This window comes from Curcuma longa, chromosome 16 (assembly GCF_044706935.1).
Source record: "Curcuma longa cultivar G26 ecotype Majalengka, Jawa Barat chromosome 16, ITB_CL_G26_1.1, whole genome shotgun sequence".
Classification (NCBI taxonomy): Eukaryota; Viridiplantae; Streptophyta; class Magnoliopsida; order Zingiberales; family Zingiberaceae; genus Curcuma; species Curcuma longa.
The window spans coordinates 12,738,994-12,763,793 of record NC_133876.1 but is presented as its reverse complement, the minus strand read 5'-3'; the positions used below and the strand labels follow the sequence as shown (position 1 = coordinate 12,763,793).

At 38.4% G+C, this 24,800-nt stretch overlaps 5 protein-coding genes across 5 annotated transcripts; all 5 read left to right on the top strand.

The window, feature by feature from the left end:
• The first annotated feature begins 3,038 nt into the window (after positions 1-3,038).
• On the top strand, positions 3,039-3,860 carry LOC141847098 (AT-hook motif nuclear-localized protein 18-like). The gene has a single exon (XM_074735079.1). It carries the CDS (start codon positions 3,039-3,041, stop codon positions 3,858-3,860), a length of 822 nt encoding a protein of 273 aa, XP_074591180.1.
• Positions 3,861-6,032: 2,172 nt separating this feature from the next.
• On the top strand, positions 6,033-6,848 carry LOC141847097 (AT-hook motif nuclear-localized protein 22-like). The gene has a single exon (XM_074735078.1). The coding sequence runs from the start codon at positions 6,033-6,035 to the stop codon at positions 6,846-6,848; it is 816 nt and encodes a 271-aa protein (XP_074591179.1).
• Positions 6,849-9,240: 2,392 nt separating this feature from the next.
• LOC141847096 (AT-hook motif nuclear-localized protein 26-like) lies at positions 9,241-9,984 on the top strand. The gene has a single exon (XM_074735077.1). It carries the CDS (start codon positions 9,241-9,243, stop codon positions 9,982-9,984), a length of 744 nt encoding a protein of 247 aa, XP_074591178.1.
• A 6,338-nt stretch (positions 9,985-16,322) lies between these two features.
• On the top strand, positions 16,323-18,903 carry LOC141847095 (cation/H(+) antiporter 15-like). The gene is made up of 3 exons (XM_074735076.1): positions 16,323-16,547; positions 16,636-17,643; positions 17,731-18,903. The coding sequence occupies exons 1-3, from the start codon at positions 16,323-16,325 to the stop codon at positions 18,901-18,903; spliced, it is 2,406 nt and encodes an 801-aa protein (XP_074591177.1).
• Positions 18,904-22,086: 3,183 nt separating this feature from the next.
• On the top strand, positions 22,087-23,721 carry LOC141847094 (uncharacterized). Its single transcript, XM_074735074.1, has 5 exons — positions 22,087-22,371; positions 22,440-22,544; positions 22,665-22,973; positions 23,467-23,544; positions 23,637-23,721. The coding sequence occupies exons 1-4, from the start codon at positions 22,087-22,089 to the stop codon at positions 23,524-23,526; spliced, it is 759 nt and encodes a 252-aa protein (XP_074591175.1). The 3' UTR covers positions 23,527-23,544; positions 23,637-23,721.
• Positions 23,722-24,800: the final 1,079 nt, after the last annotated feature.

The following is a 24,800-nucleotide window of genomic DNA, read 5'->3' as shown; positions in this document are numbered from 1 at the left end:
AAAGGTATACGTTAGCCTGCCCAATTAATGCATGTCTTGACTAAAAGTTGACATTGATTTGGACCACGAATTACAAATATTTATAAAAGTTCTATTACTATTTCTCTAGAGATAGGACCCACTACAATCAAGCAAAATTCCGTGAAATCTTCCTTCTTCACCTTCAATTATATTTGAAAATAACTTATAGTCTTTATTGTGATCATTCCTCATTGGTTGTTCATGGATCTCATTATCAAGAACGACCTCTTGTATCAAGAAGTGTGTCCCTCATTATTTTGCGAAAAAATTGACGTAGATATTTGTTCTTAAAATGAAGTTCAATTCAATTAAGATAAAGATAAGATATATTACTTGATTAAATTTAAAATTAAAATTATTTTATATATAATTTTAGTCGAATTCATAATTACTATTATCTTACATGAGTTAAATTATATTATTAGAAAATTCAAAATTAAGTAAATGAATTTTATATTGAAATCTGAATCCATAATTATTATATTTATAATTTTACAATATTACTAATTAACTTTACATTTTAAAATTGATTTAATTAAAATCATTTAGGAATAACCTATATTTATTTTTTCCCAAAACAGATACAATTTAAATATTGATTTGTGAATATTATAGTTCACTTTCAATTAAACTTTTAAAGTTTTGAGAAATACAAAATATAAGTAAATATTAAATAAAATTTTGAATTTAAATTTCAGATTTCTTAAAAGATTAAAGTTGGAAATCAATGGAAATTTGAGTTAAAAAAAAGAATTTAAATATCCAGAGAGAAGAATAGAAATAAAATAGATATCAAAAACATATTTTTAACTGATTTCGATCAATTTATGGGACAATAGATTAGGACGCATGACTGAGAAAGATTTAAACTTGTTGGTTAGCCAATCTCTCATTGCATTGCACCCAAATTATTTTGCTATAAATAAAATCAAATATATTGTTAGATCTTTGTCTATCCATCTAAAAAAATTATATTGGTCATTCAATCAGTCCAATATACAACTATACAAGTATATACACATACTCATATAACAATATAAGTTAAAATTATTAAACAAGTCATAATTTTTATAAGAATATCAAAAGTTATAAAAAATATAATTTTAAAAAATAATAAAAAGTAAAGTGATATAAATTTTATCACTTACAAAAACACTACATGAATTATAATTTAAGAATTATTCAAAAGATTATAAACTTTTTAAAACATAAATACAATTTAAAAATTATCAAAAATAGTTATCTAAAATTTTACTCAAAATTGCTATGTGATAAATTTTTTACTTAAATTTTATATCTGAAAATATAGATAGGAGACATTGGAGTGCAACTATTCTTATAAAGTGATCAAAGATTAATATTTTGGAGCAAATTATTATATGATCATTTTATACTCAAAATTTGAATATAAATATATAAATGTATTTTATAAGGATCATTCATATTCTATCACCAAACAATTCAAAAATATATACCAACTAATTTTTTACTTAAATTTTGAATTTAAATATATAAATATTCTCTAAGAGATTATTAGAAGCCAACCATCCTTTCAAAATTTAAAGTGACTCAAAATTCATATATTAGTTTATAAAAATTCATAATAAAATTTATATCACCTCGATCTCTATTATTCTATAAAAAATATTTTAAAATATTTTTTAAGAATATAATTCATGAAAGAGTTCTTTAGATCAAAACTATTGCTTATTTTTAAAATGTACTAAGAATTATATAACAATTAATTTTAGAGCATTTATAATAAAATATTTTGAATGGAAGGAAAATTTTTTCTTTCTTCGTGCTTCTTTAATTCCTCCCCCCCCCCCCCCCCCCCCCCCCCCCCCCCCCCCCCCCCCCCCCCCCCCCCTCCAAAAAAAAAAAAACCAAATGGATAGCTAAGAAAATGAAATGAAATATAAGCAAATTCTAATTGTTTTAGTGGAAAAGGAAATTGAATTTAGCAGTTATACATGCATTAATTTCGTTTTGGTAACTTACCATCAAAGGAAATTATGGAAAATTAGTAACAAAATCTTCAAAGCCTTCCATGGATCTTCTAAGTGCCCTAATTTTTCTTTGTTTGGAAACTTACTATAAAAGGAAATGAAATCTAGCAATCAAAGCTTCCATCTTTTCTGCTGGTGCATTTTCCCTGTGGCGGGAGAGATGCGTTTAAACTTTAAACCTAATTGGTAGGTTAAAAACCCATCGTCAAATTAAATTGATTCATAATGAATAATAAGACACTTCAAGTGAAAGAGATGTTTGTCTGAATTAACTCAAAAACCTAAAAAATACATTCACTTGTGATTTTAAAACATAAACCAGTATTGGTATCGAATGATCGATACATGCTTGATATGATATGGTAATGTAACTCATGTGTTTAACCTTAATAATTGGTTGTAATTGGTCGAGTAATGACAATCAACAATTAACGATCGGGACATGTTTAAATTCGACTAAGTCTCCATTGGAATCTTGCCAAAATATTTTTTTTAAAAAAATTTAAAAATAATTAGAACATCAGTTTTTATCCAAAATATATATATGTTACATTGAACTATTGAAGTACCAGATTTATTTAAATATTTGTTTAAAAAAAGTGAAGCGGATCAGTACAAAGAGAAACATCATACACTAAATAATAACATTAAGAAATAACATTAATAATATTGAGAATTTTTACAAAGCCTTCCTAATTAATTAAACTCTATTTTTTATATATTTTCTTACCTTCCTTTTTAAATTTTTTCATACAAAAAAAATCTATCTTCTTGATTAATCATCTTCCGTAATTTCTTTTTATACCAATTCTCCCATTGAAAAGTTCATTCGAGATCTTTCTCTCCTCGGTCCTTCTCCTTTGAGAATAAAACCACACAAACATACAGAGAGATAGAGAGAATTTGAGCAGGTTTTCTTTTCTTTTTTCTTTTTCCATTTTTTATCATAAATTTCACGAGATTGATTAATTAATTATGGCGTTAGATTTTGTTGCAGGTCGAACAAGAATGGATCATCTTCCTCCTTCGCCGCTGGCTCGTGTTTGCAATGATCAAAGACTGCAGCAATCCAATGTAGATGAGGAGATCAAGAACATTAACAACAGTAGCAACGAGGGGAGTAGCAGCGGCGGCGGAGAGGCCGGAGTTCAGAGCCAGCGGAAGCGCGGCCGGCCGCCGGGATCCAGGAACAAGCCGAAGGCACCGGTGGTCATCACGCGCGATAGCGCCCAGGCGGTCCGTGCGCACGTTATGGAGGTCGCCGCCGGGCAAGACGTCGTCGAGAGCGTCGCCGAATTTGCGCGCCGCCGTCAGGTCGGCGTCAGCGTGATCAGCGGCCGCGGGACCGTCTCCGACGTGACTGTCAGCGGGGCTGCCGGCGTCTTGATGCCGCTGCGCGGTCGGTTCGATATCGTCTCGCTCTCGGGGTTGGTCCTGCCGTCGTCGTCTCTGCCGGCGGCGTCGTGGCTGACGGTGTACTTGGGCAGCGTGCAGGGGCAGCTGGTGGGTGGGAGCGTGGTTGGGCCGATGGTGGCGGCGACGCCGGTGATGATCATGGCCTCGTCGTTCGGGAACGCGGCCTACGAGAGGCTGCCTCTCATGCCGGAGGAGCCGCCTGATCAAGACATCCGGCCGTTGCAGGGTCCGTCGCAGGCGCTTCCTCCGGTGCCGCAGCAATTGGTAGGCGGCGCGAACAACCCCCGACCGCTTCTCGGCCACCTGCCGCCGTCGCTGAGTCTGATCAACAACAACAACACCACCAATCAGAACATCCTATCGTCGCCGGCAGTCGACGAGTTCCGACCTTGGGGAAGAGCACAGAATCACTAATTTGACGGAAACAGTGATTCGATTAATTATATGTTAATGATGATTTCATTGTTTTGTTTTAAATATACTCAATTATGCTTAAAGAAGTTGAAATGTTTAAGGTCAGTCTCAAGTTTGGATGAAAATGTTCAAGAGTTACATTAAAATCTAAACAAAGTTTAATTTTATCCCAACTGATTCGAACAAGAATAATATCAACATGAGACCAAAACTAAAAATTTAGAGATAACTTTAGTTACTTTTTGATCAAATTACCTTGTATAAAAGTAATTAAAGGGATAAATTTTATATAAAGTCAACTTGAAATAGTTGAAAGAAACACAATTATAACCATGCATGATAAAAGTGAAGAAAGTGTGCACTAATGCTTTGAAATTTGGATTATTTTGAGATTGAATAAGTAAATATATCCTTTTGACAAATTTTTGGTTTTGTTATTATTGTTTCAATTCCTATACCTAATTAAATAGATATTTCATTTTTAAGTTAATTAAATAATATACCTTTTATAAATAATATTTAAGGTAGTTGATCTTAAATATATAGTTAAAAAAATATTACTTGAGGATGATAATTAGCTAAAGTATATATATATTTTACACAAGACATTACAATTTGTATAAAAAAGACACTTTCTTTTTTTCCTTTTTTAAGGCGTCGCACTTGTAGAGTTGTAGTTCTAAAGAAATAAATTAAGATTAGAAGATGGTCTTATTTTATGTTACTCTTTTGGTTCTTAATAGTAATTAAGGAACTTGTGTTACTCTTTTGAGTTCGCATAGCTAATTTGCAACCTTTATTAGTAAATGTTATATCATACAATTTACATTTATATTGAATTAGTAAAATTATATATCATCAAAATATTTATATATATCAACAAAATTTATTTCAAATTTCAAAATTTAACACAAGAAATTGACAAATATGAACAATAACTATAACATAATAAATCATGAGTATAAATTATACAAATTCTCAAACGACAAAATACCGGTAAATATTGATAAGTCCTTAGAAAGTTTATTGCTAGAACTACCAAACAAGACTCTTGCACAAACAACAAAATGTTATCGATCAAATACCACAATTAATTCTACAACGATTAGTCGAAGTCGTGTACTAGTACTGAACATTTCTATTGCATATACTAAGTACTCTTTGGTTTCTTATAACTTTCAATACAACTTGATTTACATTCGAGTGTTGGTTGCTAAAACAAAGCCAATCAATTGCTTCAAAGTGAAATGACTCATTATGGTTATTGGCCACACAATGACTAGTTAGCTCAAGTGACTTGAATTATAGAGGTTGAGCTCATTGTGTCTCAAAATGAGTAGTATATATATACTTTAATATTATACTATACTTGCTAAAAAGCACCAAGTACCATAACCTTAGCAATAATTAAAATTTGAATTTATTGAAGAACAATTATTTTTTTAAAAAATTAAAAATTAAGAAAAGCAGAAAAACTGAGCAATAACAAAAAAAAAAGAGAAAATTTTAAATGGCATAAATATATAGTAAGAACAAAGAACTGATAAATTGAGCAACAACCACACTAGGAAGAAAAATTAAAATGTTACAAATATTAAAAACAAAGAGCAATAAATTGAAGACCAACACAAGAAGGAAGAATTGGAATGTCATCCACAGCAATAACTTAAGAAAAAAGAATTGGAATGTCATAAACAATAACAACTAAGAGCCACCAAACTCAACACAAGAAAGAAAAAAAAATTCAGAAAGTCATAAACAGCAAGAACTAATAGCCTATACACTCACCAAAGGAAGAGGAGCTGGAATATATGCCATAAACAGCAAGAACTAAGGGGAGATAAATGAAGAATAACACAAGAAAGGGAGCAAAAATAAGGCAAGGAAGATAACACTGATGTCAAGCCTTCAAAAAAACCCTAACCCTTTTAGCTTCCCTTTATTATTCTTTTTGAAAATAAAATTCCCACCTTATAATTTAATCTTCTTCCTTTCTATTTATCTTGAATTATCATAATTTAAAATTCACATTGAATCACAACTCAGTCAACACTGCATCTTGTAAGCCTTCTCTCTATCTATATTCTTAGACTGTTTTTGTTATTTGAGCTCATAAGATTAACTGATTTAGGGCTAGATATTGTAGCTAATCGAAGAAGAATAAGGTGAAAAATGGATAATCTTCTTCCCTACCTCGCTCAAAATCACCGCCATCTTTACCAAGATGGAATCTTGCAGCAAGCCAACAATGTTGAAGAGGAACTCAACAACAGCAACAATAATGAGGGCGGCGGAAGTGGCAGTGAGCTTGGCGAGCAAGGGAGCAGCCGGAAGCGAGGTCGTCCGACGGGGTCTAAGAACAAGCCGAAGCCTCCTGTGGTCATCACGCGCGAGAGCACCAACGCGATGCGAGCGCACGTGATGGAGGTCGCCGCAGGGACCGACGTCCTTGAGAGCGTCATCGAGTACGCGCGCCGGCGCCAGGTCGGCGTCACCGTGGTCAGCGGCACTGGGGCCGTCGTCGGCGCGACCGTACGCAGTCCGCTCGGCGGCGTAGTGCCGTCGCTGCGCGGCCGGTTCAAGATCGTCTCGCTCACGGGATCGATCTTGCCGCCGTCGTCTCTGCCGGCGGCGTCGTGGATGACGGTGTACCTGGCGGACGGGCAGGGGCAAGTGGTGGGCGGGAGGGTTGTGGGGCCCATGGTGGCGGCAGAGACGGTGATGCTCATGGTGCTTTCGTTCACCAACGCGACGTACGAGCAACTGCCGCTGAGGCCAGAGGAGTCGCCGGAACTCGATTGCACTCAGCTGCAGAGGCCGCTGACGCTTCCGTTGCCTCTTCAGAAACTGGCGGGCGGCATTGACGGCAACAACTCCATGCTCTTTCAAGGCCATCTCCCTCCGGCGCCGGCGAGTGTTGTCATGAACAACCTGCAACTGCCGACCGAGGCCACTAATTTGATGAATACATTTACAAAATACAACTAAAATGGCGAGTTCATGCGTAAGGATCCAAACGGCCAGGAGTAAATTTCATCCAGATTGTGCCGTACAAATTGCTTGTCAGTCTTGTTTTGGAATAAACCCTATTTCTCATGCTTCTTTAATTTGCTCAAATGTCTAGCTCTTGAGACATTGATTATCTTATCGATGTCTCTAATTAATGTTTGATGGTTGCAAGAACTATGTCTTTGATTTTCTTTTTTCTTGTTTTGTTTTGTTTTTATCCCAAAGCTTGTGATGGAACATCTCATTCTTATGTTCAAAGAATATATGTGATGCTGCTACAATCCACCAGCTTATTAGCTAGGTGCATGCGGTGATATGAGAGAGAAGTCTGAAACTCATAACTATTATTCTCCTATGAGAAAACTTGAAAGTTGAGATCTAACCACTCTGAGTCTACACATCACCAAAGAGAGTGATTCTAATAACACCTCTGATAGAAGTTTTTTCTTTCTCTTTTCTTACCCTCTCTGGGGATGTTTATATTATACTGTTGTTTATAATGCTTGATAGAGAAAGCTTAATTATATCTGGGATCGATGTGGACATATTTTACATGCATGTTCCGATTGTAGATGATCATCCAGTAGGTCGAATGAGCAATCTATTAATAATCAAACTGATTAAATCTAAATTGAATAAATTATTTTTTTAATTGACCGAACCAATCGGAACTTTTTTTATGAAAATAGATCAAGTTAAATTGATAAAAAAAATTGATTAATTCAGTCGAAATTCAAAATAATCAATTTTTTCATTTGATCCATCAATCGTGTGAGATGAGGAGATCGTTACAGATAGATAATGGATTCTCAAAAACTTACTAAACAGAGAAGAAGAAGAATAATGTAAGACTTGTATTGTAAAAGATTTATCTTACAAAAAATGATTTATTATCAATTTCACATTACATGAGTATTTATAATATTCAATAGATATTTCTAGATCACATATCATTAATTAGATACATGAATTTATTTTATCTAAATACATAAATTATAAGATTCATATTTTACTTGGTTCATATATTTCAAATATCTATTATGGATGTATATTCAAGTTTAATTCAACTTGAAACACCCTCTTGATGAAAACAGATATATTCAATCTTGGCACACATGCACTTAATCTCACTAAAAATTGCATGATTTCATGTAATTGATGAGAAACTACTTAAGTAGGACTGTATAATATATCCAACTCAACCATACCATAAATACTTCAGCTAATGAAATTAACTATATATATCCAATTAACTCGAGCAAACTTGACTAGCTACTTCAACCTATTTTGTTAGAACTCAATCCGGCCGACTAGCTCATACTTATTTAGCCATTTTCCTAGTTAAGGTTAAGTCAGGCTTCTCTAATTTGTTATAAAATTGCCAAAGAAAAATCATAATAAACAAAGACTAGTAACTACGACACAAATTTTAAAAACGACAATCCATCAATAAATATCGATCGATAAGGCCTAATAGAGGTTCATCGAAACTACCTAGCTTGTCTTTTATATAAGTGACAAAATATTATGAGAGCAACTAACATGAATTCTCGATTTCAGATCATTGTTAGGAAGTTGCACATATGATGCATGGTTGTGGTTCAAATGCCATCACAAATAATATCCTCACTACTTTTTATCATCTATTTCTTGTTCAATAAAAGAATTTAACAAGTTGTGATTCCACTAATAATGCTAATAAAACTCTTACAACAAGTAATGAGTTAATTATAATAGTTGATTAGTGTACTTAAATATTAATTACAAGTAGAATTACCTTTTTTTTGTTAACTCGAGATTGACTCACTAGTATTAGGTCAACCGAATCAACTTGTTCTACAAATAATCTAACCCATTTTGATATTCCGTTTCCTAATAGATATGATGAGCTTGTAAAAATTGAATAGCAGGAATTTAGAGCCAATAAGCTCAACAACAACAACAACACAATAAACCAGCAACAAAGGAAGGCAGGCTGTTGAATGTAGTTTGAAAAAACTTCCCAAGCTTGGTCACCTTCCACTTTTATATATTTTTTATATTAAATTTTTTTGCCATATATTTGATTTCCTTCCTTTCTAGTTATTCATCTCTCATAATTTAAAATGGACACTGACCCACAACACAATGCACCTGGTAAGCATACATTGCTCCTTCTAATAATCTTTCCCTTTCTATATTCTCTTCCTTTCCTATGTATGTGTTTTTTTCCCCTCTTTTCTTCTCTTTTTATTTGTTTTTGTTCATTTTAGTTCATATGATTAATTGACTAAAATGTTTAGTTAATTGCAGAAGAAAGTGAAGGATGAATTATAATTTTCTTCCTCCCTACCTCCCTCAAGATCAAAGATTGCAACTGCCCAATGTCGAAATGGAGCTCATCAACAACAACAACAACAACATCAGTAGCAGCAGCAGCGATGTTAAAAATAACAACAACGATAACAAGTCTAAGCGTGGTCGACCACCAGGATCTAAGAACAAGTCCAAGGCACCATTGGTCGTAACACGTGAAAGTGCCACTGCAATGGGAGTGCATGTGATGGAGGTCCCCACCGGCCATGACGTCGTCGAGAGCATGTCCCAGTTCGTCCGCCGCCGCAAGGTCGACATCATCGTGACCAGCGGCTGTGGGACCGTCGCCTGCGCGTCCATCCGCAGTCCGATAGGCTCCACGTTGCAGCTGCGAGGCCCCTTCGAGATCGTCTCCCTCTCAGGGTCGGTACTGTCGCCGCCGTCTCTGACGGCGACAGTGTGGCTGACAGTGCATCTGGCGAACGGGCAAGGACAGATGGCGGGCGGTGCTGCAGTGGGGCCGTTGGTGGCGCTGGGGCCGGTGATGGTCATAGCCTTGTCGTTCGAGAACGCGTCATTTGACCGCTTGCCGCTCATACCCGAGGAGCAGCCGCTGGAACGACGCAGTCAGTTTCAGGTGCCGCCAATCGTTCCGCCACCACCTCCACAGCAATTGTTGGGCGGCGTTGGCAGCATAAACACCGCGCCGCTTTTTCATGGTCAACTGTCGGAGCCGTCGAGTTCGGTCAACAACGACTTCCAACTACCAACCGACAGTGATCTGGAGATATTAGAAGGAGAGCTGAGGTCGCTAATATAACTCTTTTGCAGTTTTGCTGATACAGTTGTCCTCTTGTATGGAGTTCGACAGAAGAGATTGTTGATGATTTTCTTACTTCTCCGGATCTACTTTGAATCGATATGATTTTGTTGGGCTCTAACTATGAAATTTTTCATGGCATGTTCTATCGCAAATCGATACTCACCAAAAAAATCTTTTTACATTTTAAGAAAGTAATATCTATATATATATAGGGAGAGGGAAAAACTTACACAGTAGGTTTGTAGTGCTCAGATAATATGTTTACAAATATAGATATGACTTCACCAAGTTCATATCACTTAGAAGGTTGACTTTAATTTCATAAGACTTTAGTAAGTTTATCTCTATTTCTTTCTTGCACAAATGATAAAATGTTATGAAATCATTTCAATAATTATGACTAGATCGAAAACCTTATCATTTCATATAATTGCTGAAAATTATGTGTTGATATATATTTGTAATTTAAAGGCTGACATTTACTAATATCACTCTTTTATGTCCCATTTCATCAAGTGGCTCACTCAAGAATTTGATGACCCGAAGTCATGAAGTGATACACATGAAAGAGTTCTTTCAAGTTGCGTTATTCATCAACATTTTCAAATATTGATTACAAAGTCAAATGAATGAGCATTCATCTTAATATCGATTATAGAATTACTAGGTCATATATCATACAATTTATAAGTTAGAAAACAATAATATAGTGAGGAAAAACTTCTAAAATTTGACACAAAGTCATGATATATAAACAAAGACTATTAGTGATATAAATTCTCAAAATGCCCGTAAATTATCGAACGTTTCTCTTGCACAAACAACAATGTTACAACAATCTAGCATACAAGCTCATATACAAACTACAAAATGATACGAGATCAAATGCATTTTCTCAATTTTGTCAATGTTTGAGAGTTGTGTGTTCGCCCCCGGGGCATAGCTGAGTCGGTTACGACGCAACAGAGTTGCAGAAGAGGGTAAGGGTTCGAATTCTAACGAAGCCAGACAATATACCCTCCTGCGTCGTGACCAACTGCAGCTTCTCGATTTACCTCCTCACAGATGGTCGTGGGACCGACCGTGTGGGGTCGCTAAGGTGGCGGATTTCACCTTTATGCAGAAGAGAGTTGTGTGTTCAACTATTATGAATCAAATGTTCACATTTAATATAATATAGAAAATTTCACAAATCTGATCATTCAAACTACCATACATGTGTCTTACACGAGTGAGAAAATTAATTTGACAAAATCATACAAGATCATGCACACACGTAGAATTACATTGTACGCTAAAGTTCGAAATGACCACATTGACACTAAAATGTCACTCGTAAGCAATGGCGGAGGCAACCCAGGCGATCTGCCTGGGCTAGGTTACTGATCCCAAACCACGGGCTACAAACGGTGATGTTGATGCTGCCATCCGGGCTAATGTTCCTCTTTTCTCTTTTCTCTAGTAGTAAATCTGAATTTACCTCCTTTCTAATGTCGTTGAGCCCCCGGACTATAGCCTGGGTAGACATGAATGTGGCTCTGCCCTTGCTCATAAGTGTGTGATTAGCTCATCAAACTCTTAACCCCATTAGAACTTATGTACTAAGACTTGTCTACAATAAGCAAGAGGATAAGAAAAACATGATTTTGTAAGTGCATTGAATAGTAGATAAGTGCACTAATTTAAACAAAAATAAATAAAATAATTATTATACCCCGTATGAACTAGACTTGCCATGATGCTAGCTTTGCTCGCCGCATGTGAACTGTAACAATGTCAAGCAAAATATAGAGAAAAATTAATAAACAACCTGACTACATGCATACCTCTAAAATAACTCCACTAGTATTATATATATCTTAACAATTAACTTAGGGGTCAAAGAAAAGGGAGAGTGAGCACAATATGCAAAGTAGAGATAAAAAAGATATGCATGAAAATATAATTAGAAAGGACAACAATATAATTTGCAATTTATGTTTATTTGACATTCGTCTTTTATTGTCTTCTTAATTATATTCATCAGTTCTCCTTAATTCTTCATTCTCCAACATTACTCACATTATAGTCTTATTTTATCCAACACTCAACATAATATATTGAGTGGGTGGACAACATGTAATATCCTTAACAAGGATGTGTCATATGAGTAAAGATGAACAATCTGTATTTCACCTAATACGAATACATCATGTATAAGTGAAAATCTCAAGGTGATCGATCGATCTGCAATCCACTTGAGAAGGATGCATCGTCTATGAGAGTGAATAACCTGTACCCACTCTAATGAAATGCATCATGATCATATGTATGTACATATACATACATAGATCGGGTGAATGACCTACAATCCACCTGAAAGAGATATATTTGCCCATGAGGTGAACGACCCATAATCCACCAAATATGAAATACATTATGTAAATGCACATATACAAACACATATATATTAGGCAAACGATCTGCAATCTACCGGAAAAGTACCTCACATAAAAATGGGATGAACGACCTGCAATCCCTCTCACAAGATGCCTCACATAAAAATAAGGTGAACGACTTGCAATCCATCTCGTGAGAAAAAATCATCTCAATTTAATACGGAATTCATCTCGTAAGATGTCTCACATAAAAAAGTTTATGAACACGTGAAAAAGACTCAAAAATCCTTTTTGTATACGGAATTCACTGTTCTATATTATATGCAATCATACAACTCTTAGAGGGCGGAGCTGAAGCTCTATAATCTAAGTGTTACATTTAATATCTCGACAATTTAATGTCAAATGATAATGCACATCTTTCAAAGCGTAGAATCCAAAACTCTAAATATAAGTGTTACGTCTATTATTTTGTTAGTTAATAACCATGCTAGGATAACTTCTAAAGCGTGGAGCTAGACTATTTTTATAGTTAATTTCTTATTTTATTAATTTACATAATTATGTAATCTAATTTATTATAGATCTCAAATAAGAAATAAATCAGATAAGAATCAACTTAAGAATAAAAGGGCAAGCAACATGATTAGGAATAATCATGCAGTAATAGTAGAGATAAGATTAAAATTAATTTTATTTTTCATAACATATACTTCATAAATTTAAATCATGCACAAGGTAAATGTAGTGAAACAAGCAAGAAAACTCCACCTCAAATATGAGTTTTTAGACAAATACTTATTTAATCTCACATACACCTTTAAGCTTAATTATAACTCACCCTACATTATACGAAATCAAAAAACCTTCTTAAACATGCAATACAAAAATGGAAGAAAAATCCAATGTCATTAGAGCTTTATACCATCAAGTAAGGGTATCTAGGACTCAAACATAAAATAAAATTTTCTTCAAGCCTTATCAATTCTATTCATCCTAACTTGTCCCTCAAGAACTAATTAACATAGCACACCATTTAGTATGAGGAGAAAATCTGAATTTGATTTGTTGGAAGGACTAAGAGAAGACTATCTTTTTTATTTATATGTTTGTAGCAACTACAAGCACACTCCCATAGTCACTATGCAATGACAATAGCGACAATCAACAATAACAATGAAGAACAACAATAGAGGGCAGAGTCAACGATCAAGTAGCCACGATAAGGATTAAGATCATGCATGAGAAATATATCATGTGTGTGAAGCAATGAGATGAAGTTTAGATTTTGTAATAATTAAAAGGATGAAGCAACTTCTTTGATGTGCAATGATGGCGACTGTGGGAGGAGAGGAGACTAGGGTTTAGATGAAATGAGGAGACAACGTTTATAATAACCATGTATTATCAGAGGATTTGTGCATGGGGTGGGAGGAAGGGAAAAACACTAGGTTAATAAGTTGTGTTTTTGTAAAAAAATCCTTACATCTATAAAAAGTACTTTGAAAATTTTAATAATATACAATAATATATATAGCATAAATTAGTGTATAACTAGTATATATAGTGAAGTCACCTTCCGCCAAATTGCGAGTGAAAAGGTTTTCGCCCAGGGTATAATTGAGTTGGTTATAATGAAGCAAAGTCGTTGAAGGGGATAAGGGTCGAATTTCGATGAAGCTAAGGCAATGCCCTCCTCTGTTGTGGTCAACTACAACTTTTCGATGTACCTCCTCACAGATGATCGTGAAGTTGATTGTGTAATTAGACCGTTGGAACGATGGATTCCACCTTTTGAAAAGGCTTTCATTGATGCATTTATATATAAATCCTTCCTAGCACCTTCCCCCTTGCAATATATTTTTAAAAAACACTCATTTCCTTAATTGCTCTTCTTCCTTTCTAATTATTACACTGAATCACTCCGACAGATCCACTTCTATTTACCATGTTATAATCTTCTTCTCTAGTCTCTACTCTTCTTCCCTGAGAAGGGAGAAAAGGAAACAGAGAGTGAGAAATTAAGCAGGATTAATCTTGTATATTTGTTTGATCTGTTGATTTATTTTTTTAAATTATAGTGTTAGATTTTGTGGCAGAATTTAGAAGAAAGTGAAGAATGGGTCGTCTTCCTCCTTGCAATCAAGATCAAAACTTGCAGAAATCCGATGTCGAAGAGGAGCGAGCTCAAGAACGTTAACAATGGCGGCGCCGGCGGCGACAGTGGGGCGGGCAGAGAACATCAAAGCAACCGATTAAAGCGACGTGGCCGACGGCTGGGGTCCAAGAACAAAGCGAAGCTGCCACGCAACCAAGCGTGGGCGCACGTGTTGGAGGTCACCGCCGGCCAGGACATACTCGACAGTGTCGCCAGGTTCGCACGTCGAAACCGCATCAACGGCAGCGGGGCCGTCTCCACTGTTGTAAGCATGTTATGATTATGATACCTGTTGCATTGCATGATTCTTCTTTAGTAGAATCAGTTATTACACCATGTTCTATACCTGGATACATGATACCTTGTTGATATCTGATACCATGTACATGTTATTCATTTCTTCTGTACATGTTACTTTGGCTCGTACTCTGTTATTATTTTTGTTATTTACCTTTACATGCACTTCATTCCTGTACCCACTGAGCATCTAATGCTCACTACCCAGACTCTGGGGTTATTTGATTTTCTCCCCAGGTATCAGATAGGTTACTTGGAGCTTGGTGATTCGGTCGACTGCTGTCATCTCACATCAGGAGTTTATTGTTAGTGGTATGGTTATAGTTGTATTTCCATTTGTGACTTATAGTGTGGACATGGAATGTATTGTGTTGGATTTGTATTCGTGGTTCGGATTTACGATGTTTTTTTGTTTCGTCGATTTCGTTTATTGTGGACATAGTGCATGTGATGTTAGTGGTTACGGCCGTGTAGGTCTTATTTTGCATTGATATCAGTATGTGTGATGTGTTAAGGATGTGTAGTCCTTATTCCAACCGCCTGTGGCTGTGTATGCATGTCTATATTAGGGGAATTGTCATAATTACTGGGGAGATGCTACCGAAATTTTTCGGACGGCTTTCTCGGGACGTGACACTCCAGGACTCAGCTGGAGCCGACGTCGGGCTACCGCTCCAAGGCCAGTTCGAGATCATCTCTCTCTCAGGATCGATCCTTCCATTGCCGTCTCCACCTGCGGCGCAGTGGCTGGCAGTGTGCCTGTCCGGCGAGCAGGGGCATGTGGTGGGCGGGAGAGCGATGGGGTCAATGGTGGCGGCCAGGATGGTGGTGATCGTGGTTTCGTTGCTCGAGGATGCCGCGTACGAGCGACCGTCACTGACGCTAGAAGTAGTAGGCGGCTCATTGCAGGGATCGCCCGCGCTTTCACCGCCGCCGCGACAACTGCTAGGCAACGTGGTCAACGGAAACATCCCTGTTCTGGAAGTTCCGTTGCATCCGTCACAGCAAATGGTGGCCAACATGATCAATCGAAACGTCCCTGTACTAGAAAGCCCGCTGAAGCAGTGGCCAGCGATTTCGGCGCCGATTCCCCCGCAACAATTGCTAAGCGACGTGATCGCCGGAAACAATGTCCCTGTGCTAGACGGCCCGTTGCAGGAGTCACCGGCGATTCAAACGCCGTTGCAAAAACCGACAGGCGGCATGGTCGACGGTAACATCCCTCCGCCGTTCAACGGACAGCTTCCGGCCGACGACGAGCAGGGATGGTGGGGTGATGGTCAAGTAATGGATTCTCTTTGGCTATAGGATTTGCGTATGGTATTTTAAATTAGTTTAATTTGATTTAGACTATTAATCTTAAACATGTGTTATTTATCGTGGATTAAGATAAGTCAAACATTGGATTTAATGATCTCTCCGCTTCTCCCTCTGCTCTCTTCACTCTCCTCCTCCCTCTCGCTCTCTCGTTCTCTCCCTGTCGCACTCTCCTTCTCCGGCAAATGGCGGATGCCTCCGTCGCCGAGGCCGACTCACTCGGCGATAATTCCACCTACTGCTACCGCGCCATGCTCACCACCTCCACCGGCATTTGGCTTGGCGACAACCCTCTGCACTTTTCCTTACCCATCCTCCTCTACCAAATCATCCTCATCTTCCTCCTCTCCAACCTCACCCACCTCCTCCTCCGCCGCTTCGGGCAACCCCTCATCGTCTCCCAAGTCGTGGTACGTCGCATTCTTATCTATTTTTCGGCGCGACGCCTTCTATCTCTTCGTCGAATGATTATGTGAGTATTAATATATATTGCTGCAGGCGGGGTGGCTGTTGGGTCCTAATGTCCTCGGCAAAAGTCCCATCTTTGACAAGATGTTCGTCGAGCAGAGCTTTGAGCAGCTCGGCACCGTCGCCGCTTTCTCCTTCCTGCTCTTCTACTTCGTGGTGGGCGTCAAGGCCGACCTCACCATGATTCGCAAGGCCGGGAGGAAGGCCGTGGGCATGGCCATGTGCGGCACCCTGTTCCCCTACCTATCCGTCATCATCGCCTTCCACGCCATGTCCAGAGAGTTGCCACCGCAGATCCGCCAATCACGTTTCGGGTTGATCTTTGCTGACCGCTGGTCCATCACGTCCTACGCCGTCCTCTCCGGCGTCCTTGCCGAGTTCAATCTCCTTACCTCCAAGGTTGGCCGCCTCGCCATGTCCGCGACCCTCCTTTCCGATATCGTCCACCTTTTCGCCATCGCCTGCATCGGCAGGTTCCTGGTCGGCTTCAGGAGACATGACGACCCGCTGCAGGGCTTGACGGGGATGCTTTCCTTCCTCGTCATGGTGGCGATCATCATGTTCGTCTTGAGGCCGCTGGTGCTCTGGCTCTGTCAGCGGACGCCCGAGGGAGAGCTGCTCGGCGAGGCCAGCTTCATGGCCATCATACTCATGGCGGTGGCCTGTAGCCTTATGGGCATCTACATCGGATTCGATTGCACCACAGGCCCCTTCTTCTTCGGGATGGTGCTTCCTGGCGGGGCGCCGCTAGGGACGACGCTGGTGGAGCGCCTGGACCGCTTCATCACTGGGGTGCTTCTGCCGGTGTCCGTAGCGCTCGCCGGGATGCGGATCGACCTGACGTCACTTGTGAACGGTAAGGAGTGGGGGATATTTGTGATCTTGATGGTGGTCGGCGTTGCGACCAAGTTCGTCGGTGTCGTCCTTCCCTGCTTTTGCTCCAGCATGCCTCGCCGGGAGGTTTTCGCCACCGGCCTCATGATGATTAACAAGGGAATATACGAAGTGGGATGCGCTCTCCAGTGGATAGACAGCAAGGTTCGTTCAAGCATTCCACTGACTAAATCACCTGTGTGCATGCTTGGTTGAACAATTAACAAACAAATTTTTGAATGTTTATTACAGGCTGTGGATGACCAAATCTACACCACCATCGTCATCTGCATCCTCCTCCTCGCCGGAAGCACCACTCCCCTGCTTAAGTTCGTGTACCGGCCGGAGGACCGGTTTCTGGTGCACAACCGGCGGACTCTACAGCACGCAGAGCCCGACGGCGAGTTCCGCATCCTCGCATGCGTTCACGACCAGGACAACGTAAACCCCATTCTCTCCCTCCTTGAGGCCGCCGGTCCGTCGTCCCACTCCCCCATCTGTGTCTACCTTCTCCATCTCATTCAGCTCATTGGCCGCGCCGATTCCATCCTCATCCAATACAAGCTCCACGGCTCCGCCCCCATCTCCGACTCCGACCACATAATGAACGCCTTCAAGCTTTTCGAGAAGCAGTTCGACAGCGGCTGCGTCTGGGTTCTCCCCTACATCTGCATATCCCCCTACAACAGCATGCACGAAGACGTCTGCTCCCTCGCACTCGACAAGAATACTACCATCGTCATCCTCCCCTTCCACAAGCCCAGCGGCAACTTCATCTCCGGTGGGGTCCACGCCGTGAAGGCATTCACCGTCAACGTTCTGCAATATGCCCCCTGCTCCGTCGGCATCCTCGTCAACTCTGCTTTTTCGGAAGTCGGGGGGCCGCTGCAACTGCGGCGCGTGGCGGTCTACTTCCTCGGCGGGGCGGACGACCGGGAGGCGCTCGCACTGGGGGCACGCCTGGCGGATAACTGCGCCGTCGGTCTGACGGTGGTGCGTTTCCTTCCGTCGACGGAGTGGCAGGTGGAAGGGCGGGTGGCGCAGGCGGACGAGCAGGCGCTGATGCGGTTCCGCATCGAGAAGGTGGACGGGGAGCGGGTGGAGTACCGGGAGGAGGTGGTGCGGGACAGCGAGGGGACGATGGGAGTGATCCGGGAGACGAGCGGCAAGTTCAATTTGCTGGTGGTGGGGCGGAGGGTGGGGGAGGATTCGTCGCTGACAGTGGGGCTGTCGATGTGGAGCGAGTACCCGGAACTAGGGACCATCGGAGATTTGCTAGCATCGACGGACTTCGGATGCCGGGCTGCAACGCTGGTGGTGCAGCAGCAGACGAGGGTGTTCGGAGATGGAACAGAGGGCTTCGAGTCCTTCGATGCCACGCAAACGGCGAAGCGGGTGGTGCCTCGAAACGACGACGATTTCTAATTAAACGACATAATTATCGGCTTAATCCGTTGCTTCTTTTGGGGGTCCTATTATTAGTTAGATTTTGTGAATTGTAATTTCTAAAATAACTCTTTTAGAAATTAAAATGACATTTTAAATATTTTTCTTAATTCGATTGCGAACTAAATTTTGATTTTTCTCCATGAATATATATGGCTTTTAGCTTAATTAGATAAGTAAATAAATAAACAAATTGTTTTTTATTTTCGCGCTAATAAGTCAGAAGAGTGGTCCATTGGACCGGCTGGTCGGTTTTCAAACCGAGTTTACGTAGCCGGTTCCCTCCGTCGTCGCCGCCGCAGGTTAAGAGTGGTTCCTGAGTCTTCGATCTGATATTTGTCCGTGTTCTTATTTTCTCCGCCGGCATCTGGAAGGGCATCTCTTCGTCGGCGCTGCCGTATCAGAGGCCTCCTCCGAGTTGGCTTCAGATCTGTGCTCCAGAGGTTAGTTTTCACTTCATTTCCGCACCCATTCCTCGTTTCATCTTTTCCAAGTTCTGTTGATGCGTTCAATATTCCAGGTAGAGGATAGCATTTGCAAGTCTGCGAAGAAGGGCTGACCTCGTTCCAGATCGGTGACATCCTTCGTGATTCGCACGGCATTGTCCAAATCAAGAGTATCACCGGAGCAAAATCCGCGGGATCCTCAAGGCTCAATGCTCATGGTGTGTAAAGTCGGTATTTTTCAAATTGCTTCTATGTTTTTTTTTCTCTCTCTTGATTTTCTTCAGATTGATTACCGGCACGAAGACTAGATGTTCAAGCTCATTCTATCGAGGGCTATCACAAGAAGACTAAGAAGCTTCCTCCAGGTTGGAAATAGTATGTAGCTCTACCACATTTGCATCTTTAAATTTTAACTATCTCGAGTTTATGTTGTCTCAAACAATTGAGAATTAGGAAGAAGACTCTATCAGTAGATGATTAGGCAGAATAATTGAAAGGGAAAAAAAAAAAGAGAGAGTATTACTGGAACGCTGTCATCTCAACATCTTTTTGGTGTTCTTATCATCTTTGATGCCCTGAATTGCATCAAGTTTTGATAATGCATTTTTTCATACCAGATTCTCTGCTGTTTTTCCATACTATAATTTCCTACTTTCTGTCAGGTAATAAATCTATGCTTTTTGATCATTTGTCTATGTGTCTAACCAACTAGCTCTGGTGTTTTATATTGTCCCCATGTCTATGCTAAATGATGATAAATCCTGGTGCTTTGTCCATTGAACCACATCTCAAGCTACTTTTAGGCCAAGTGGTTGGGCAAGGGCAAAGGCAAAGGCCCTTTTATTCAAAAGTTTAACTCATAACCTACATCTAGAGGAACAAGGAGTCCAGTGCATGATTATATGAAAAGTAAGGTTAAATGACTGTTTCAATACATTTTGTTCCTCTGCCACTGACATTGTGTTCTCTAGTAATGTGCTTGTGTCGAACCACTCATCCTTTTCAAATAGGTTTGCCAAGAGTCATTGTTCCTATTTGAGATCATCTCCGGATGAGTCATTGGACAGCGAACTTTACTATAAGAAAGTTACCATATATCCACGGTAAATTTTAGTTATGCATATACAAACTGTAGGTAAGATAACATATAACCACAGATATATGACATCGTCATTATAAGTTATAGGGACAGATATCAATACTGTGGCTATTGGATATCTATACCTACACTTATATTTTACTGTCACTATAATTTTTTTTTTTACTATGGGTATAACTAGCATATACCTATACTTATAATTTACCGTCACTATAAGCAAAAAAAAAAAAAATTTGATTACACCCCTAATTCGAGTTTAGGGAAAACGAACCAAGCTCGAGCCTCTTACGGCTCGAGCCTCTTTATAACACCCTAATGTTAATAATTAAAAAATAAAAAATAAAAAAAATGCTCGAACGCATTCTTGGTTCGATTACACCCCTAACCTACACGTCAATTAATATGACCAATTAAATATTTTATTAAACTAAATACTTTTTAATATATATGTTCAATTTATTAATATTTATAAATATATAAATTATGAATTATTTTATAAATAATAAATTTATAAATAATGTATACACGTAAACTTTGTGAATTATGATTATCAAGGCTATTTATAATTTTTAAAGTGTTTTAAGAATAAAACTATTTATAATTTTTAAAGTGTTTTTATAAATAAACAAATAAATGTTACAATGATTTTAAAAATTGGTTAAATAAAAACTCTAAATAATCCTGACCTAAAGGAAAGCTACTCTCGTTCCCCTCCCCATTCTTTTTGCTCTGTCGCACCCCTTCCCATTCTTTTTGCTCTGTCGCATTGCCCACACGCCGTCGTTCCGAAACTACTACGGCTCCGGCCGCCGACCGCTATCCCCTTCACTCCGGTGAGCTATTCTCATTTCTACGGTTCTTCCCGGTTTGCAGTCTGCACGGCACACCGCGGCGTAGAGTGCGCAGGATCATCTCTCGCTGCATTCTTCTCCTGCTGTCCTGTCTTCTCCTCAGTACACTCTTCTCTACGAGAGGGTCCGGCGAGGACAAGGCGTCGTGACTTCTGTCTTCTCCTGTCTGACTTGCTGGTACCATAGTCTGTAAGTATATAATTTCTTCAAAGCCTAAAAGAACTATAAAAGCTTTGTTTGTTTTTTTCGTTTTTCTAATGGATGTTCATTTCACTTTGGAATCTGACAAGTTCAATATTGCTTTGGATATCGACTTAAGAGCCACGTGTTCATTTGGTTAAACTTTTATCAGCATGTTTATGTTAGATAGCATTTATAACAAAATTATAGATTCTTCAAAGGTCAAATTGTCTCCTGTCTACATGTCTTAATCTTTTTTCATTTCTTTTTAGTTACTTCAGTTATACTACTTGTTATAGGTTGGAGGGTACACTAGTTCTTCCACTACATCCTGATCCTTCATCTATTGTCAAATTTAAAGTGTGCATCGCTCAGTCAACATTTGCTTTTATGAAATATTGTGTTTATAGTTCTGAAATTGCCATCTAGGTTCTTGTTTAATTTCTTTATTATTCAGAAATTTAATTCTCACGTCCTTTATACGAAACCTATATATATATGAAAAGAAACATGAGCATTTGCCGCTCTAGTTCTCATTATTATTTATTCATTTTCTTCTTTACATATCTTGAATTGTAGCACTTCGATGGATTCTAGAGATTGGATGAGCGATCCAACCAAAAAAACAGAAGAATACATTCGGGGAGTTAATGAGTTTCTTGAATTCGCATTTCAAAATGTAGAAGCTGATGGAAAAATCTTTTGTCCTTGCAAAAAGTGTGCCAACACTCACCGTCATAGTAGAACTAATATCTATTTGCATCTAACTGATCCACATCGAGGGTTCCTTCGAGGGTATAGACAATGGATTTTCCATGGTGAAAGACCTACTATACCTATAAATAGTTTTCCAGTAGTGATTGATGAGAAGGTTTGTTTGCATTCATTGTTATTGAATTATATATTTTTATGTGAAACTCACAATTTATTTGGTTTTAGAAAAAGAAAAACAAAGGAGTGTTGCCTGAACGTCATGTGGTATATATTGACACTCGAACTCGTAAGAATGGAACAATTGTCAATGACAAAGCTGTTGGTGTTATTGTAAGATTTCATTATATATGTTTTTCCTGAAAGTCTATAATTATTTTGTTGATTTTTACTTTGTTGTATATATGTCACACTCTTACAATTATAACTTTTTTTATATAAATGGTGTTTCAGGATGAAATTAAAAAACACGTATCCGAGGGTGAGACATCGCAAGCATCTCAAAGCAAACAAGGTTCTACATTTTGGAAGGATGACTTACTTGCAAAAGTACAAGGACCTAAAAATGAAAAGAGAGGGCGTGTGCGCTGTTTGGGCAAGATTCCACCCGCAAAAAAGTCAAAAACTTCATCATCTACAGACACAGATTTGCGTGAAGAAGTTATGCAGATTAAGGGGTTGTTGATAAATGTGTTGAAATTAATGCAAAGCCGTTTGCCAGAAGAAGCTGTGCCAAACATCTTACAACTTGCAGCTGAACAGGTATGATATCAGATAATTGAAGCTTTAGGAGACTGATAATTCATGAGGTTTATCAATCCATATGAAATTATGACTTGGTGTATAGTAGATTTGTTTGAAATATGCTCTTCATAAAGGAAATTTGAATATTTATATGTTCAATGTTAATTCTTTTCTTGTGCTAGCATGACCTTATTCAAATTTCAAGGACAATTAAGTTTCATTAAATTATTGGTTTTTATTTTTGCCAAGTTTATTCTTTGAGAGGATTATGCCGCTGTTGTAGTTGTATATATTTATTTGGACATGAAGACTCAATTTAGGCGAACCAAATATATTAGTATTAAGAATGAATTTTGCAGTAACTTGGGTAGCTATTTACAAATTAAAATTTCTATAACTTGGCTAAATAATACTGTATTAGTTTTGTCCGCTAGCTTAATTAGTTTTAACACTAATCACGAAGAATTCCTTAAATTGTTATCTTATTTTAAAATTTGCATACTTTTTATAGGTTTCAGATGCTTCAAGTAAGCCAAATGATCAAAGCAATTCAGGATCTCAAAGTTCATGAGGATCATGAATATAGTAGGTACTTAATTTGATTAACTTTCATTAAGATTGATGTTAATTTTGTTAAATACATTCATTTATATTAATGCTTTATTATAATTTAATTTGTAGGTGATAACTAGAAGCGAAGGTGCTCATTTTGTTGATTGTTGGTGATTCATGTCTATCATGTTTTGGAATTGTATTTTGTATGCACAATATATATGTACTTTATGGAAGCATAACATGTACTTTTTTAGATTTTCATGATTCCGTTTGTTTGTAATATTGATATCTATTACTTTAGGACATGATTTACTTTTAATATAATTAGTCTTTTTAAAGATAATTGTTATTCTTATGTAAATTTAAATATATAAATTGAGTTTTAAATTTTAATTTTTTGTAACAAAAGTGTTGTTATAATCTATACCCACAGAAAAAAAAATTTCATGTGGCTATAAGTTATACCCACGAAAAAAAAATTGTGGGTAATTATCTAGTGATTATTTGTGACGATTTTTAGTTCTGTTATTAAAACCTATAGTAACGCATTGAAATCCATAGGTATAAGTTGAGAGATTTTCTGACGGTAATGGGTACTGTCACTATATGTTACACCCACGGTAAAAAAATCGTAGGTAAAAGCATAGTAAAAATGACGGAAATAGACGTCTGTGGGTATAAGTTTTTGAGGTCTATTCCCACAATTTTCATGTTGTTATCTACGGTTTTTTACCGTGAGTATATGACAATTTTCTTGTAGTGCTTGTATGTTAACGGAGTCATGCAATACCCATGACTTGTTGTGAGATGATGGTCCTTCCGCCAAGTTGCAAGGAGAAGGAAGAGGGTGAGAACGGAGGACGGGGGTGCGCTGGCTCAGCCGCTCCAACGTTCAAGTTAGCTCTTTGGCCAAGATGGAGATGAAGAGAAAGTCGGAGAGGGAGAAGATGGTCTGGGTTCGCATGTGCGTGTACTTGTACCCACGACAAGCAGAACAACTATATAGAGTCATCAGAGGAGTTGTCCCATCCGAAGAGATGTTCCATCTTCAGTAAGGAGAATATCCCATCGCCGTAGTAGTGAAGGGTTCTATCGCCCATTCTTGATACAACACCAAATCCGTCATGTTAAATCATGCTGTATTAATGGGGTAAGTGAGCTACCATCACATACTTTATTGTTCAACATGTCCTTCTGGTGATCTGGCAAGCCGAGTGATGGAGTGAAGGGAGTAGAACTCGGACTGACTGAGTTGATTGAGAAGATCTCTATTTGGGAGATTACGGATTC